This window comes from Coniosporium apollinis (assembly GCF_000281105.1).
Source record: "Coniosporium apollinis CBS 100218 chromosome Unknown supercont1.44, whole genome shotgun sequence".
In the NCBI taxonomy this organism is placed as follows: Eukaryota; Fungi; Ascomycota; class Dothideomycetes; genus Coniosporium; species Coniosporium apollinis.
In genome coordinates, this window is record NW_006913306.1 from 236643 (window position 1) to 255512 (window position 18870).

Consider the following 18870-nt stretch of genomic DNA (forward strand, 5'->3'; position numbering starts at 1 on the left):
TAAGGCACTAAATAAGAAGGTAATAATAATACTAAAAGAGCGACTTAAGAATAGGCTACTAGAATCTAGCTATAGTCCTTATTATAACCTATAGTTCTTAGTTAAAAAGAAAACTAGAAAGTATTAGCTAATTAATACCGCGTAAAATATTAACATAGTTATAATTTAGAATGCAAATATAACTTTAAATCTAGATAAGTTCTTAGAATAGTTCGCGGGGTGCATAATTATAAGTATTATTAACTTTTTCTCTAGATATAACTAGATTCCCTTAGATAAGGTGTACTACGATCTAACTATATTTATAACTTCTCTTAGACTACTTTAGTAAACTACTCTTACCTAGAGAGCCACAAATTCGATTATATAGTTTATAAGAATTATAATAAAAATCCTCTAGGACTATCTCCTAAAGAAAGGTGGCCCCTTTCTTAATAATATTATTATTAAAAGCGCAACAACTATATATAATAATAGAAAGATTATTACTTGAATTCGCCAGTTTATTCTTAAGTATATATAGTAGCTTAATAGTATTCTTATAGACCTTAAGCGTGCTAGCTATACTATTTCTAGAGAAAAGTTACAGTTCTATATAGTATTAGTTAAGATTATTAGATTTCTTTATAATACCGAGGGGCGACATTCTATTAATAAGAAGGTTATAAAGATTATTAATTAGCCGCTATATAAGAATCTCTATTAGGCTAGAGGATTTATAGGTATTTATATATACTACCAGGTTTAGGTTATTAAGTTTACTCTTATTACTAAACCTATCTTCCGCCTATTCTACTCTAGGTAAGAGTTTAAGTAGGGAAGGGAGTAGGAAATAGTAATAAAGTTACTAAAGAACGCCCTAATAATAGCCCTAGCACTAGTTAAATTAGATTACTTAATAGAAGTAGAAGAGATTATTCTTACTATAGATATAAGTAAAAAAAAATAGGGCGCTAATCTTATATAGCTTAATAAGAAGCATAGAAGATACTTATACTAGTATAAGAGTAGTCTCTAGTCTAAGTAAAAGTAAAAATATAATACTAGTAAGTTAGAGTGTTAAGATATACTATATACCTTTAAGAAGCTTTAGGTCTAGCTCTATAGGGCGAAGTTTACTATAGAGACTAATACTAACACACTAGTTATATAACTTAATTATATAGCATCTAACTTACTAGAAGCCCTAATAACTAAGTAGCTTACTTAGATTTAGCTATAGGACTTTAAAGTTCGATATATTCTAGGTATAAAGAATATAGTAGCCGACACCCTCTTGCGGAGGCTATTAAGTAAGAATAATTCTCTATAAGATACTAAGAATATTAACGATTTTATTAATATAGAACTCTTTTTAATTTTAGTTAGTTACGTAACTATCAAAAATAATAAGGAACTTCTACTAGGGCCTAAATATTTAGAGAACTCTTAGGTTAATGCTAAATACCTTTTAACTCTTAGATAGCCTTTAAGTATTCTAGCAGCAGACTTTTCTCGATTTAAGAAGTACACTTTAAGGTATCTTATAAGGAATAGATAACTATTCTAAAGGGCTTTAAAAAATATTCTACTCTAAAGATTAGTCGATACTAAGGAATATTATTAGGAGATTCTATAAAGCTACTATAATAAGTTAGGACACTAAGAAAGGGAAGATACCTACTAAAGGGTTATAGACTAATACTATTAAAATAATCTTTACTAGAACATTAAGCGGTATATTAAAACTTATAAGTAGTATTAGATATGAGTCTTAAGCTATAAGAAGAAAGCCTTATATCTAACCTAGACCTCTATACTATACGAAAAATAGGCATTAGATATAGTCTATATACCCGCTATAAATAGTAAGCGTTACTTAATTCTCGCTTAAGAAGACGTCTTAGAATAGATTAAAGGCTAAGCACTTACTACTAGTAATTTAGAGTCTATTGCGTAGTTCGTTTAAAATAATATCCTCTACTATTATAATAGCTCTAGGAAGCTTATTATAGATAGTAGTCTAGAAAATAAGGGAGAATTAATTAACCTACTAGAGTAATATAGTATAAAAAGGATTAATGTCTCTATCTATCACCTCTAGGTAAACGAAATAGTTAAAAGAGAATATAAGCCTATAACCGACGCTTTAGTAAAAATAACTAAAAAATCTATAGAAAAATAGACTTATTATCTACCTACTATTCTCTAGGCGGACCGCACTACTATATAGGCTACTAGTAATATAACTCGAGTAAGAGTTATCTATAGAAACAATTATATCCTACTAATTAAGATAGAACTTCCTATATAGCGAATCTTACTCTAGAAAGAAGTCTAAATAATAGCGGATCTCCTTATATTGCAAGCCTAGTAATTAGAGAGGCGTAATAAGAATGTAAGTAAGGCTCTTTTAAGTATACACTATTACCGAGAGTAAAATAAGAAGTATTTTAATAATTATTAGCGTCTACGCTAGAATATATTTAACGTAGGCGATTTAGTTCTTCTTTATAATACGTAACTCAATAAGATATACTATAAGAAGCTTAACTTTTAATAGAAGGGTCCCTACTATATTTACTCTACTTCTAATAACTAGAGAATATATATAATTAAGAAACTTAATAGAACTATAGTTAATAGTATAAAGCTAGGCAACCGGCTAAAGCGTTTCTATATATACTTTACACTAGAGGGTGAAGAATCTAAACTCCTAAACGTTCTATTAGTAGGAGAAGATAAAGGGGAATTAGACCTCCTCTTATCGCCTAGAGTAGTTAATTTAGAAGAATTATTAGAGGAGGGTATTAAGCCTATTATTTAAGAGGTAATTAACTAAGTATTATAGAATTGATGCACTCTATTACCTTAGGTGGTTATTTAATATTACGTGTAGTCTCTATAGGTAGTAATATAATATTACGCTATATCACCTAAGGTAGTTATTCCTTAATACTTATAGTTTTATATAGAAATAATTAATAGATTAGACTCTAAGTAGAGAGAAAAGTAAGGAGTAGATAGAAGTTGCGATTCTTATAAGCTTCTTTTACTAAGTTTTCACTTACCTATATTTACGTTTTCTCTTTCTATTTCGCTTACCTACTACTATAAGGCTTTTATTTAATTTATAAGTTTTCTTTTTATTTAAAAATAGGTGTCCGCGTTAGGGTTTTCGAGTGTTTATATTCTTACTATTATAGGAGGCTAGATAGACAATCTAGACGTGATAAAGCTAGTATAGAGCTTATAGCTAGTTGAAAGTACTTCTACTTCACCCTTTAGTAGTATAGGGGGTGCTTTAAGTTAGTATATAAGTAGCTTATTTCTATTAAGCCTAAAGTAGCGGGATTAAGTTCTAGTTAGGGTTTATAGTAGATTAGCACTTACTATTTAGTTTCTTAGATTTCTTTAGCTTCTCTATTAGCTTCTAAAATCCGATTCTATCTTTACTATCACCCTTTCTATATCTAATATTTAGAAAGAACTTAGGTATAGTAGTAGCCTATACTACCTCTTACGAGCGTAGAGGCGCTACCTTTAAGATAGAAGCGCTATATAGTCTTTTACTCTATAGGCTAGATTAGTAATAAAAACGGGCTGCTACTATATAGCTTTCTACTCTATAGGCTAAAGTAGTATAGTAAATAAGTTACTATCTATATAGTCTTTTACTCTATAGATTAGGTTAGCGTTATAGATAGTCTACTGCTATAGAGTCTCCTACTCTATTAGCTTTTAGAATCCGGTTCCGTCTTTACTATTACCCTCCCTAGCTATTACTAGAGGGGTTAGTATAGTAGATAGATACTATAAGTTACCTATCTATCAGCCGGTAATAAAAGAAAGAGAGAGAAAGAAAGAAAGTAAAAGCTCTTTTATAGGCTACTACTAGAGAATATCTAGCAAACTAAAGTAGCTAGCTATAGCTGCACTTAGTATTAAAAAGGGGGGTTAGAGGGAATATACTAGAACTACTTTAGAAAAACTATATTTTATTTTAAGACCTTAAATAGAAAGTCACATTTAATAAAAGGGAACCTAAATCTAGTTAGAAGAGAACTTTAGAGAACTCCCTTTAAGAAAGGGGGAGACTATAGTTAATACCTAAAGAGGTAAGGGGAGATACTTATTAGAGAGTCTAAGAATTAAGGTTATTAAATCTAGAACTACCCTAAAATTACCTTCTAGATAAGGGAAGTAAGCTTTCCTTTACTTTAAGCATCCTAGAGATATATTTCCTAGTAAGAGAAGTAGTTTATTAATTAAGTCTAATAACTAGAGGATAATTATCTAGGTAAGAGAGAGATAATACTTAGTATTTAGGAAAGTCTTCTAATAAAGATACTATTAATAGAATAAGGATAAAGTATCGCGTCTCTACTATAAAACCTACAGCTTCTATCTATTATAAGGATAAAGATTTAACGTAGTTAACACCTATCTTTAGCTACTTAATAGTTAGAGTTTAACTAGTTAAAGAACGCGTAGAAACTTAGTCCTACTAAAGCCGCGAACCTTTTATAGTCTTATCTTTTATCTTATCGCCTTAAATACACTCACTTTCTACTCCTTAAGGTTCTATATAAGCGCTTACTAGTTTTATTTATAAAACCTATTACTTTTAATAGTATTAACTCTTTAATAACGCTCTATAGTTAGAAAACGCCTTAATCTCTTTATTTAATACCTCCCTCTTCTTTTTTAGTCTTAGAAAGCTAAATATAACTTATTTTCTTTAGTAGTTAGGCTTATTTATATAAAAGCGCTTAAGGGTCTTAGTTCTATATTAGTTTAGCTAGTAGTCTACCGGCTCTTTCGTATTACTAAACTACTCCTTTATTAATAATACTATCTAGTTTCGCCGCGTATTAGATGCGCTTACTAAACTTAATTCCTTTTATTAGCTCTAATTATTCTACTTTCTTTTATAAAGTGGCTACTTTCTACTAAGTTACCTACGCTCGCGCGTATAATATTATATTAGAAGTAGTAAGATTAAGTAACTTCTATAACTTTAGTAGGAACTCTTCCTACTTTATCGACTCTTTATATTCATTTTATATACTTTAAATAACACGCTGAAAGCTTCTATATTATTTTCTTTTAATTTCCGTCTTATTTTATTAACTTTATAAAGTTTTATTAATTTTAAGTATTTAGGGGTAGCACTAGTCCTATTTAGACTTAATTTAGATTAAGAGGTATTATATATAAAAGGTTATTCACGCGGTAATAATATAATAAACGCGAAAGATAATACTATAATAACGCGCTTAAAATTCTTTCTATTATTCTTCTAAGTCTTTAGAAGAATTAAGTATATTTATTCCTTCTTTAAGTTAGCTTTATATATATATACACGATTACATAGCTCTCTCTACGCGTAAAGATATCTATAAGTAATAGACTAGATAAGCCTATAACCCTATACTATAGTTTAATAGCTCCGCCGGTTCTAGTAACACCTAAAAAGAGGCAATTAGTGCTATTTAAGGAAGACGCTTTATAAGAGATTCCTAAGTTCTCTACTCCTATTACTACTATATAATATAGATCTATACCTTCTACTTCTACGCCTATCTTAATATTCGCGCTACTATTAAGATTAGGCTCTACCTTTTATACTAAAAAGACGCCCTCGCTAAGTAAGATAATAGGTACGCTAGTAGAGCGAGCTGCGCGGCTATTTAGTATTAGATAGTTAGAGATAGCTAAAGCGGAACGCTCTAGGCGCTTATAGAGTCTTATACTTATAATAAGCTAAAACCTAGACCTTAATTAAGCTATCCGCGACACTAATATTAAGCTTTAAGAGAATAACCTACTTTTTAAAGACCTTAGCTTATAGCGAGTTTAGGATATAAGCTACCTTATAGGTATTATAAGCTAGGAGAATGTGTTTATTAGTAAGTTCCTCCTACTACCTTTAGACAAATAATACCTAGTAGCCTATAAGACTAATACCTTTATCTAGTTAGAATCTAAAGTATTAGATATTCTTAAAGATAAGCTATATTCGGTAATACTAGTCTTAGTAGGCTACTTATAGGAAAAAGAGCGAAGAGGGTCTACGTCTACCTTTAAGAGGAAGTAGTCCTCTATAATAGACTATTTAAAAGACATCTAAAAGCGTATAAATTAGTATTTAGAGAGTATAAAGAAGCTAGGGTTAAAGCGCTACTTCTAGAAACATAATTATAGCTATTAATAGCTATAAATAATTAAGGGATAGATTGAGAATAGAGTCTCTAAGTAAGATATAATTAATACTATTAATAACTATATCCTATAACGTTCTATTAGGCTAGGCCCTAAGAAAGCGGCTATAAGATTGTTTACACGCGAGGAGCTAAGCTAAATAAAGTACTAGATTAGTATAATTATAGCTAAGAAGATAACCGCTAAGGCCTAGAGTAGTAGGTAGGTAATAGAATATAATATATAAGGTATTATTAAGGCTCTAGATAGTCTAGTGTTTCTACTACTAGTTACTATAGCTAGTATATAGTCCACTTTAAAGAAAGAGAGTAAGAAGTGTTAGAGAAGTAAGTTACCTAGCTTATTACCACTAAAATGCATAATAAGATCCTAGAATTAATTAAAGAATAGTAAGAAGGTTATAGGCCCGGACTATAAGAGCGCGGGTGGTAGTATTATATAGAAGAGTAAGAAGAAAAGTAAGACTATAGAGGAGATAGATTAACTAGACGTAGAGTAGAAGAAGGAACTTCTAGAATATAGGCCCGTAGTAGTAGAAGGGGCTAAGATCTTAGCCTATTAATATTTAGGGCGAGTCCCTATAGGACTTCTTAACTTAATAGATAGGCCTAAACTTAAGAAGTTAAATAGAAACCTAGCTAACTAGATAATTAAGATATAGTTCTAGAAGGTAATTAATTTTAAGTCCTTTAAAAAAGAGCTTTACGCCTTTTATATTTAGGAACTTAGTAAGCTTTTAGAGCTATAGAATAATATACCGCTTAAAACTCTCTATACCTATATAAAGTAGATCTCTTATATTAGTCTCTAAAACTTGTAATTAGTTATAGAATTAATATATTAGTTTAGAATATTTCTTAATAGAAGAACTATAGACTTCTAAGACAAGTATACTAGTAGAATTAAAAGGTTATAGGTATTTCCTATCTTTTTAGATTTTATATTAGAGGGAACCGTGCCTAGATTTTTAATACTTCTAAATAATTAAGTAATAGAGGGCCTTAAGTTAAATTATAAGGATAAGAGTCTTAGAAGTATTCTTAATTCTTAGTACTAGGATGTTCACGTAGAGTGGAATTAGGTTCTTTAGTACTACTAGTAGTACTAATAAAAGTGCCTATACTCTAATAATTTCTAGAGAGAGCTATATCTACTAAATATAATATTCTCGCTATTTTAGTAGCTTATATAGTAGGATCTTTAGATACTTTATCTAAAGATCGTCGAGTGCGGTAATAGGTATTACATATTTATTATATACTCTTTTATTCTAAAAGCCTTAATTAATAGGAATTAAGGCTTAAGTCTAGATAATCTCCGTCTCTAGTACCTAAGCGTAGAATACAATAGCGACTACCTATAATAAGGACTAGAGAAAGTGGATAAGTTTAGGATTATATATAGTAGGGATGTAGACGATATTAGGGTCGCGTATATTTAGAAGTAATCCGCAATACCCGTATTCTTTAGTAATAGTAATGTCTTTAAGCCTTAAAATACTACCTTAGTTCTAGATATAGTATTATATAGTCTAGGTTTAGTCTTAGATATATTATTAGGTAGAGTCTTCTAGAGAGATACCGCGGTTATTATTAACCTTATAAAACTCTTTAGAACCTCTACTTCTTAAAAAGAGTACCTTTGCGTGTAGTACTAAAGGGCCCTTAACTAGTTTTAGGTAACTTATACTATATTTTAAGTAGTAGAGGAGGTCTAATTTACCTATCTATTCTTTATTAGGGTAATAGAGAGGGATGTATTTATTAACTAGGGGTACCTATAGTTAGAAGAAGATAAGTACTAGCTTAAAGGTAACTAGATAGTTTATATTAATACCTAGAAGGTTATAGAAGTAGCGATCTAGTATAAACTATTAATAGAGGAATTTAATACCCCTAATTGCAACCTAGCCGTTATTAGAAGTATAGCTTATCTCCTTCCGGCCGGTATTCTAAGGGCCTATAAGGCGCCTCTAGAGGGGGATCCTTTTAATAATAAGTAGTCTAAGAGTAAGACTTCTAGGGTAGAAGAGCCTACTTAATAAGAGAGTAATAAAGACGTGCCTATATCTAGTATAGAAGGTCTAAATTTTCTAGTAATAGGGGAGAAGTCTAGTATTCTTAAACTATATAGCCCTTTTTCTTTAATGTAATTAGCTACTACGGATCTCTTACGCAGTTAGTTAATAGATTAGCTTCTTCTTAAAATTATACTAGGTCTAAATCTAAGCGCGCCTATTGCGATTAGTAATAAAGAGATATTAGAGTCTTTTAAGTTAGATAATAACCTATAGTCTTTATATTTAGGCTTAGGCGAGTATTAAGAGAGTACTTCCGAACCTATTAAGGAGCTCGTATAAAGCGTCTTTAGTAATACTAGTAGACCTATAAAGGGCGTTTCTAGCGGTATTAAGAGACCTATTAAGGGTGTATCTAGAGATAGTAGTATTAAAAGACCTATTAAGGGCGTGTCTAGTAATAGTAGTAAGCCTATAAAGAGCGTTTCTAGAGATATTATAGGATGTATTAAGGGTAGTTCTAGTAGTAGGGAGTTACAATCTAAGGATAGTGCTTCTATTAGTATTAATTAGCCTAAAAACAGTGCTACTAGTATAGTTAAAGAGCCTAAAGGTTAGGTCCCACCTTCTTTAATAGCTTTAGAGAAGGAGTTAGTAGCTGCTATTATACGGGAGCTTAAGAAGGCGGATTAAGAAGCTATCTATAAGGCTATAGAGGAGGTAAACGCGTTAGGACGGGTTTATAGTAAGCCGAACCGCTATTAGTAAGAGGACTTACTAGTAGTAAGTTGCAGCGGTAGGATTTAAGGTTCTAATTCTTTAGCGATCTTAGCGTTTATTTATACTACTATTTAAAGAATTAGAGTAGCTAGAGGATAGCTACTAGGTAAGGGAGGTATATAGTAGTGCAGGAGGTTTATTACGTAGGAGCTAGTATAGGGTACGCGTGCTGAGATTTAAGGATTATTATTAATTAATTAGAAAAAACTAATAAAACTAGTATTAGTTATATTATAGTATTAAGTATTACCACTCTTATTCTATATATTATTTAGCCTTATATAACCTATTACCGTGATTCTATTACTGCCTTAATAGTCCTACCTTAATACCTTACCTCCGCGGACGCGCACGATCTACTTACTTGAGTCTATACTCAAATCTCTTACCCACGACACTATTAGTATTAGCAAATTTTTCAGCCGCTTAGCTAGAACTATTTTTTCCCGAGTAGTAAAAGCATTGAAAATACTTATAAAAAAACAATTCTTTAAAGATACTTAGTAAGTAGCTAAGAAAGTAATCTAGTAAGTAGAATCTTAGTATATTTAAAAAAACAAAATAGCGATATAGAATACACTCTATTAATACAAATACGCGGACTCTATAAATAGTAAATTCAGAAGCTACTACAAAATAAAATTGATAACTAGACTAAATTAATTCTATATAGCATGCACATGTGCTTAGTTATAAAATACTAAGGCGAGAAGCTATAATAGCCTCTAGATAGAATATCGAAAGCTATATAACTGATTATTTACGTCGTGGTTTACTGCTTCCTGGTTATGGAGTCCGCGCAATTGTATCAACAGGGCGGGGTGCTTAGCCCCCTCCCTTGCAGGGAGACTGGCCCACGGCCAATCCAAAACAGTGTGCAACTACAGGCTACCGCAAGCTTCACATCAACAAATACAACCACATTTTCTAACCCAACGTCACTCTGCCCGTAAGCGACGATAAGTTCACAGCCGGAATGCCGTCCGCATTGTCGCTAAAAAAGCTGAGCAGTCGGTTTGCAACCCATATAGGGTTCTCGTCAGCTATGACAGCCATCAGCCAGTGCAATGCCGCAGCACGTTTGACACAGATCCTTTTACCTATCCAGTGTCCAGCCTTCGGAACGAGGTCAGCAGTGACATCAATCCCGACAGGACCGAAAGCCTGCTCTACCAAGCTCACAGGCGCGAAATTGGCCTCTCCACCCAGCGCTAGCACAGGCTGCGTAAGCGGATTTGGCTTCAGCGTTGCGTTGAAGAACCTGCCGTCCGCTGCAACAGTAGCGGTGGAGAAGTAGCCCAAACACGCTCTCAAGAAGCCGGGCTTGGATATCGACGTCGCATAGCGAGTTAGATGATCATGAGGGATCGACTCCATCCCTGAGTAGGAGGCCTGGAAGAAGTACCACGCCAGCATCTCCCGCTCTCTACCGGAGATGAAATACTGCGCTGCGTCAGGGACGCTGAAGAAGGCGAGCTGCCAGGGTCCGTACAGGCTCCAAGTGGGCGCCGGGCAAGCAATTTGCTCGTAGCCATAGCCGGGCAGGAGGTATTCGGAGAAGCCGATGCGCCTGACGAGAGAGCGGTACTTAGCCGCCAGCGCTGCAGCTAATCCGACGCCTTTGTCATGCGAGAAGACGTAGGCTTGTGTGATGTTCAGGAAATCGAGCACGCCTTTAAGGTCTTCTGCAACGGTCTCTGCAGAGTAGTCATCATTGGAGGGAACTGAGGAGTCACCCATTCCTCGGTTGTCTGGGGCAATGACTGTGTAGTGTTGGGCGAGAATCGGGCCAATGGTGTGCCATGTGAGCTGACTTCCTGTCAGAAAGCACAGAGCATGTCGATCTTATACATACACTGTGCTGAGGGTTTCCATGGACCAGCAGTATTGGTGGTCCGGATCCAGCGTAACGGAGGTGAATACTAACGTCTCTCAAACGAACCCTTAGATGAGCCCAGTCGTCAAAGAGAGTTAGTTGTGCAGTAGACAAGTGAAAAAGCAACAGAAACGGGAGAAACGTTGAAAGGTATTGCAAAGCTATCTTCATAATTGTCTAGTGAGAGTAAAAGAGGTTGTGTTACCTTGAGGAATAGATGCGGGGCATGCTCTTATCTACTTAACTGGTGAGGATGGGGACTCGCAAGTCTCTAGTAGCCCTTAGCGGAGGTGAGGTTATCAGTCAGCTACCAGGGGCTCTTTAGTAAGCCATCAGGCTTACCAAAAAGAAGTCTCAAAGCATTTCTAATCTAGAACTAACATAGAGATTGGCTACGGTGCGGCGCAGCTCGGGGCTGCCGTAAAGGCGTGTCACGGTTCGGCGCCCCTGTCAGCTGCCTGTAAGGACGGCGGAAACATCGCGCAGTCCAGCTGCAAGCTGTAGTATTACTCCTAGTTGCCTCTAAGATGCTCGCCCACAAGCACCGTGGAGAGAACCCAGATAGAGGTGGTAAAGTATCCCTCAACACTCATTTTGCCCGGCAGGTCCCTAATCTAGGTTTGTAGTAGTCAAGATTAAGATTCCCTCCGTTGTTCTGTCTATCATACGTCTCTGAGAAGCATCTAAACAAGACATACATGACCCAGCAGTGCCGCTACCCGCCCGCTCTAACTACCGACTAAACGCACAACCCTAGTGCAGATGGTCCCTGATGCAGCTGTAACGAAAATCAAACCAAGAAAGACTGAGAGGAAAGAGTGTTCCACTGAGATGACAGGGCACAACTGATGCTCGGGTAGATCGAATGAGGGATGTTTTGGGGAACGGCTGGCCGGAACGAAGACAGCGGAGCAAGTCCTTCCATGCGTGTGCCGATACCAAAACCGACCGGCCTGTACAGCGCAACACGTCTCCAACATCCGCTCATGTCATGACCTGCTGATTCAGGCTGCTCATGTTTGCCTCTTTCTTCTGTCTCCTGCCCAACAACGTCGAGTTATCCAGAGTCAGCTCAAAGGCGCCCTTATTCCGTACCTGTCTCTTAGCTGCCGCCGCAACGGCAGCACTATGCTGACCGTAGCCCTTTTGTTCCTGTCTCGGCGCGCCTTGTTGCCGGGCCTGTGCGGCTGCGCTCAGCGACGTATTCCGCATCTTCTGTTCCATGGCGCTGACGTCCGCCGCTTGGCTCTTCGGTAGCTTGGCTGGGAGATTCTGCTGTCGAGGATCATACGGTACGCTCTCGACGAAGTCTTCGTCCATCTCCTCATCCTCATCGAGTGCGTTCAGACTGTTCATGGCGTTCGCGCCACGGTAACCTTGCTTGAAGTTCTTGCGGCGTTTGCCCTCTTCTTCCTGACGATGCACGGCGTAGCTGACGTCAAAGACCTCACGGAGGTTGACTGCGCCAGGAGACCGGAAGTCCATGCGGCGAGCTCCGGGCGACTCAAGGTAGGCGAAGTCTGGCTGCAACGGCGTCATGTCGTTGCTCTTCTTTCCTTGGCGCGCGTAGAGCGGCGTGGCGAGTGGAGGAGCGTCTGCTGCAGCTGTTGTCTCTTCTCCGCTTTCACGGATCCACGGGTGGTTTAGGAATTGCTTGATATCGTACCGCTCCTCGGGATCCACGGTCAACAGGTGGCTGACAAGATCTTGAGCAGACTTGGAGATGTCATCCCACCAGGGCGAGAGGAAGGTGTACTGTCCGCGTGCGACCTTTTCGGTGAGCGTCTGAATGCTTTCGTCGTAGAATGGAGGAAAGCCGCAGAGAAGGGTATAGAGAACGCATCCCATCGCCCACATGTCAACACTCTTGGAGTATCGCTCATCCTTGACAATCTCTGGCGCCGTGTAGCCTACGGTGCCACAAGGTGTCATCGTCTGACTGTCCCAGATGACTTTGGATAACCCGAAATCGGCAATCTTGATGACGCCAATACCGCCAGCTCCCTGACCCTTGATGAACTCGCCCTCGTCGGCCTTGTCTTCATCCTCAGGACCCTTTGGCTTCGGATTCCTTGTCGGTATGAAGGGGATTGGGTAAAACAAGAGGTTTTCGGGTTTGATGTCACTGTCACATGACGTCAGTCATGTCCACCACCAGAGATCCTGTGGGAGACTTACCGATGTACTACGCCGGCTTCCTCGTGCAGATACTCTAGTGCCTTCGCCACTTGCACAATGACATGTCGAGACAGGTCTTCGCTGAAGTAGGTGAGGCGGACGATCTGATGGAAGAGCTCGCCGCCAGGACACAGCTCGAGGATGATGTAGTAATATTGTCGCGATTCGGAGAACTCGATGAGCTTGACGATGTTGGGATGATCTAGCTGCCGCATGATCTGCACCTCCTTGAGGATATTGGCCCGCTGGAAGGTCATTGTGTCAGCGACTATGATCCAGCCAGGACGGGAAGCAAAACATCGAAAGCAGTCGTCATGCTGTACTGTGCTGAGAGCGGAGTAGGAAAGAGTTGCGCACCTCCACAGTCTTCGGCATCTTCTTGAAGTCGGGATGAAGATGTTTATCGCCCTAGCAACCACCTCGTTGGCGTCGAACTTGCAAATATGAACATGGAAGGAGATGCGACGCGAGAAAGGCAGGCGTAGGAGGTAGAAACGGGCGAGGAGAACGCAGTCGAGGATTCCGCGACCGTCAATACGCTAACTCACCTGACTTGAGTTCATCTCAAATTTGCGAACGACTTTGATGGCACACTCGGGGTACTGGCCAGTGTTGTCCTTTGCCCGGTACACGTTGCTGAATGCGCCGTCTCCCATCTTCTCCAGCAGTGTCCACCGCTCGAGACCGGGGTACCTTGGCAGCTTTCCTTTGCTCTCCCGTTCTTCGGCGATGATGCGCTCGAGCACGGTTGGATCGTAGTCTGCTTTCCGGTCTACCGCTCCTGCTTTGTCGTGTACCTGGGCTTTTTGATGATCGCCAGCAGCTCTGGCAGCAGCGTCTCCAGCTCTGGCGGCGACGTTCCGGTTGTCGATGACAGCAGCGGAGTAGTCACCGGCGTAGGCGTTGGCCTGTAACGGCTTGTGCTGCAGCACATTCGGATCGCTGAGCGCGTAGTGATGGTCGGCGGGCGGCGGAGGCGCGTAGTTGTTGTTGTTGTTGTAGCGTTGCTGCTGAGCGTGCACGTTGGAGACGTTGGTAGTTGCTTCGCCATGAGGCGAGTTCGCGGCGCGAGCTTGCTTCCCATGGCGGAGGAAGTTCTTGAAGTTCTGTATTGCGGCCATGGTTTAGTGTTGTGTCGTGCGAGGTCGGACGGCCGGCAGCGACAAGCTCGGAGAACAAGGCGGAGGAGATTTGGAAGAAAGAAGCGTTGCTGGGGGTGCGTAGTGGTAGTGCGGGTGTGCTAGCAGAGCAAGTGAAAGTGGAGAGGGAAAGGGGCACTGGCAAGCTGCAGGAGCTGACAGGTAAGGTAGGTAGCAGTGGTGGGTGTGTGGTGCGGATTAAGGGTAGTGGTTGCAGGATGACGAAGAGGAGGGAGGATGGGGGGAGGGTATGACGGATGTTTTGCTTTGCCGAGAGCAATGACGCTCGCTGCTCAAGAGGCAGGAAGGGCCAAAGAACGAGGAAGCAGCAAGGCCCAACCTCAACCTTGAAGAATGTGTGTGCAGAGATGACAAACCCGCCAATCTCAATCTCGTGTGGGGCCAGGAGCCATTTCCTTGGAGCAGAAAGGCTCCCAAATGGCTGCCCGCAGTACTCTACGACTCTACGGTCGCGAGCCTGACGTGCCTGACGTGCCTGACCAGCACTGGAATCAAACGCACCTCTATCATAGGCATTGTGAAGCTCTTCCTGGGGCCTTCACTGTAACTACCTTCTTTACCGGCGTTTCCTGCTGTCGGAACCACCTGTCTCTAGCGCTGGACCGAGGGACGGCGGCGTGCAGTGCAAGAGAGGCCTGCAGAAGACGCACCACCAGGCTATGGAGCGGAAGGCAAGGATGGGGGTGTACGCTAAAGATGGATAGAGGCGGTCGGTCAGAGCACAACAACGTGTGCCGGGATTGTATTGCAGGATTACATATGTACAAGGCTAAGGGTTTGAGATCTGACAGACGGGCTCAAGAGATGGAGGCTGGCGGCGTTGCAGAAGTCAACGAGTTAAATGGGCTTTGTCATCGTTCATTCAGCGTGGCACCTTACGGAGGTAGCCTCCTCTCACTGGTCACTTTCAAATTTGACCTGCATCATCATAGCTCTCTGCCTTCACGTTACCTAGTTAACCAGCAGGATCAGGGCGGGATCACGACGGGATCAGGACGGGATCAGGACGCAGGGAGGTCATCTGAGTTATTCTTCGGCGCCGCAATGCTGAAGACCACGCTGAACCACGATGCTGCTGTCTGACCCGGCGCCACTCCTGCACGTAAAGACTCGTTTGCAGTCCAGCGTCGTCATTGAGCATTCAAGTTTGAGAAAGAGAGCAGCGGCCGCCGATTGTACTGGTGCACTCCGTGACTCCGTGACTCCGTGACTCCGTACCTCCCCCTCCCCCTAACGGTAGTGGGTGAAAATTGTGGGCAGTGATCTGCTGGGTGGTTTCGCGTCGCAATCCGCAATGACGAGGATTCGATACAAGGGGGTCGGTCCCCTGAAAGGGCCGCATGCTCCCCCGGCTTCCCGCTTCCAAGCGACCCATTTCAGATCACCGTGTCGAGATATATCAATCGTGTATTAATACTCGCTCTATACTTTTAGAAAGTAGTAATAGATAGCTGTTCTTAGAGAGTATCTTTCGCTCTTCATCTTCTCACTATCGATAATCTTTGTTATAGTCAGTATCCTCTCCCAGCGATTTGATTTGCATTGTCCTTCGATGAAGCAGCCGCTTCCAGATCAGGCACAATCTAGACTCCGAGTCTCTCCTGTGGGACACAGCAAAAGTTCACCTTTTACAGGTTAACTCCAAAATTGCGGGCTTCGGGCTCACCTGAATCGCACTCTATCCTTACGACCTTAAGCTAGTAGCTCTCTGGAGAGTGTAGCTGGGTTTTTGGCCGTTCGAGAACGTGAGCAGGTGCCGCTAGCTGCTGGAGACTTCCAACAAATGTTACCACAGGTGAACCGGGTCACTGTGCGAAGCAGCTGACTCAGGGGCTAGGAGATCGAACCCAGGGTGCATATACGTAATTTCATCAAATGGTATCTAAGTATAAAGCCCTAGAGGCAGCGTCAGATATCCAGCGTGACACTCAAGCGCCGCAACACCTGATCGCTATGCTTGAAAATCCAGATCACGGACGCACACACATCCACGCGTGCTTCAAAACCACGCCAGCGTCCACAGGGCTGGTAGAGTCGGCCACCTGTCCTGCCACTCTGCCAGGATATCCGGAACTCTTTCGTCGAACCCGCTTCTCGCCGCCCCAGCACCCATATGCCACCCATCCGTACCGTGTGTTTGTCTCTCCTCCGCCGCCGCCTTGTTCAGCGCCGTCGCGAGCTCCAGAATCGCCTTCCCCCCCACCAACGCCTCCTCATGATTATCCCTGATATCAACGTTAAACACATGCACCGGCCGATTGAGCGGGCTACCCCTGTTCAACAGATCATCCACAACAGCATCCCAGCACCGCTCCTCGCACGTAATGACCACGTCCACAACCCCGCCCTCGGTGCCCTTACTCCCCCTATCCGCCTTCTGTTCCAGCCGCGGGATCCCGACTTTCCAGTCCTGCCAGCGCTCCGGCCGCAGCTTGACGGTGCGGTTGCGCCCCAGCATGTTGAGCAGGCCGTTCGCTTTGTAGAGGCGCGGGTCACGCGACTCGAGCTCCCGGTAGATGTGGTCGTAGGATACCGAGTCGAATTCGTAGACGTTGGGTTGGGAGATGGAGGGGCCAGGGAGCCGGACTAGGGAGCCGGTGCCGAAGGAGAGGGTGGGGAAGGAGGCGCGGGAGAGGCGGTCGTGGGCTTCCATTGATCTGGTGAGGGTGTGTTAGATAGGTTTTGGGCGGACGACTAGGGCTGAGTGCTTGTGATGGGATGTCTACTGCTTGCCCATCCTTCTGCGACGAGCGGGATCAAGCGGGCACAGGAAGCAAGTAGTGGGAGATGCAGCGAGCAATGAGCACGACAGAGCGAGTGCATTGAGAGACTAGGTTACGTTTGATTTTATGGGGTACTTGGAAGCCCACCATGCAGCCTCCAACCTGAAATGGAAGAGCGGCGGCGGCATATTGGCGACACCGCATTTTATATGTATAGGCGTCGAGTTGCGGAATATCACAACTAGTCGTAGAACAAATGCCAGTCATGATTCCCGACTTACCTATTCTGGTTGCTTGCACACACTGTGCAAAACTTCAGCTTGAAGCTGTCATCCTCCTCTGGCGCTTCTGTTCGTGGTATATTTGAGTCGTTCGCCCCATCAAGGCCCATCTTCGTCGAGTCCGGCATCGTTTCTACCGGTGGGGGCGGTGGCGGAGGTGGTGCCGCAGGCATTGCGCGCGCCCTTCGCGGATCTGCTGTCATGATGGCCAGGTGCGCGAAAATACGACCGTTTGGTTTGTTAGGGAAGGCGGACGTCAGAGAGCCGCAGCTTAGGCAGGTACGCTGAAGTGATGGGTTCTTTCACGTCGCTTCTTTAAAGACGGTTATGCTGTACGTTCACGGAGTTAGCATAGGCCTTGGTTCGCAGGTCCAGCTTTGCAAGCGCGAGCAGATGCAATGTCAGTGGTTTTGCGTATTCGGTAAAGGTTTATCCTCAATCCTGGCGGTAGGACAGCTCCAATATGTATTTTCATCATTCGGTGGGAAGGGCGGTAGTGAGAATGCGTTGGTTGGCTCACCTACCTTTACAGACAGAAAGGCCTATAGACGGACGCTGGGCGACCTGCACGGACGAGAACAGTCTAGGCACCTTAAGCAGTGGTGTGTGGTTGTGAAGTGGGTGGGTGAGTGAGTGAGTGAGTGAGTGAGTGAGTGGAAGAAAGGCAGTGCGGTCCTTGGACTGAGGTGCGAGAGCTTTGAGGATCCGCATCACGTGCGCGAGAGGGCCGCATCGGCTGAGCGTGCCCCTAGAAAGCTCCTAGAAAGCCCATCCGCCCGGCTTGACGACAGTTACAGGTTGCTCAACTCAAGAGCTCCGAGTTACTCTGGTGCTTCACAAGGCACTGAACTGGTAAGTTTGGCACTCTGTGCTCTCCCAAAACAACCCATGGCGTGACGAACATCGTTTTAGCATGTATTGTCTGACACATGTCGAAACGGCATGTGTATGCGGACACAATCTCAAATCACCTCTGATAGCTCTCGGCCTTGCGACTGACCACTCCTCTCGAACGGACCCCAACACCGGCTAACACAAATGCGCAGCTCTCCAAAAAAAAAAAAAAATCCCGATGGCAAGCTCCAAGCCGCCGCAAGGCCACTTTACTCTCCTATACTTTGCTGCCGCTTCATCCTTCACGAAGAAAAGCTCGGAGATCTTCAGAGCACCGTTGCCCGCTCGGGACCTCTTCCAGGTCCTTGAGAAGCGGTATCCCGGCTTCACCGAGAAGGTCCTCAGCAGCTGCGCTGTGACCGTCAACCTCGAGTACATCGATCTAGATGAAGACCAAGACGGAGAGAACAGCCTTGTCATAAAGGAGGGCGACGAAGTCGCTGTCATACCCCCAGTGAGCTCTGGATGAGGCTAGAAAACGGAGTGCGACCAAAGCTAAAGCGTCTCCTCGTGGTTGCCATCCTCCTGTCCCCTGCTTAGCCAAGGCCGTTGCGCCACCCGCTGAGACCCAAGCGATTCATTGCGCCCCTTGAGACTGGCTTCTTCCGCGAGGAAGGGATTACTGGCTCTTGCATCCTGCCTCAGCTCTTGCCTCAGCTCTTGCCTCAGCTCTTGCCTCAGCTCTTGGTCGGTCAGACTTGATGCTTCCTCGCCGGCATCGAAGGCAGCATGCCAGACCATATTGCCAACCTTTGTT

The 18870-nt window shown here is 42.3% G+C and overlaps 4 protein-coding genes across 4 annotated transcripts; 1 reads left to right on the forward strand and 3 right to left on the reverse strand.

Moving 5' to 3' along the window:
• Positions 1–9928: 9928 nt before the first annotated feature.
• W97_07710 (uncharacterized protein) lies at positions 9929–10741 on the reverse strand (the record flags this gene model as incomplete). Its single annotated transcript, XM_007785627.1, has 2 exons — positions 9929–10044; positions 10102–10741. 2 exons carry the CDS (start codon positions 10739–10741, stop codon positions 9929–9931), a joined length of 756 nt encoding a protein of 251 aa, XP_007783817.1.
• A 1120-nt stretch (positions 10742–11861) lies between these two features.
• W97_07711 (CAMK/CAMK1/CAMK1-RCK protein kinase) lies at positions 11862–14176 on the reverse strand (the record flags this gene model as incomplete). The annotated part of the gene is made up of 3 exons (XM_007785628.1): positions 11862–13002; positions 13056–13300; positions 13604–14176. The coding sequence occupies 3 exons, from the start codon at positions 14174–14176 to the stop codon at positions 11862–11864; spliced, it is 1959 nt and encodes a 652-aa protein (XP_007783818.1).
• Positions 14177–16214: 2038 nt separating this feature from the next.
• W97_07712 (RNA polymerase II subunit A domain phosphatase ssu-72) lies at positions 16215–17347 on the reverse strand (the record flags this gene model as incomplete). Its single annotated transcript, XM_007785629.1, has 2 exons — positions 16215–16872; positions 17220–17347. The coding sequence occupies 2 exons, from the start codon at positions 17345–17347 to the stop codon at positions 16215–16217; spliced, it is 786 nt and encodes a 261-aa protein (XP_007783819.1).
• Positions 17348–18291: 944 nt separating this feature from the next.
• Positions 18292–18582, forward strand: W97_07713 (uncharacterized protein; the record flags this gene model as incomplete). Its single annotated transcript, XM_007785630.1, has 1 exon — positions 18292–18582. The coding sequence occupies one exon, from the start codon at positions 18292–18294 to the stop codon at positions 18580–18582; it is 291 nt and encodes a 96-aa protein (XP_007783820.1).
• Positions 18583–18870: the final 288 nt, after the last annotated feature.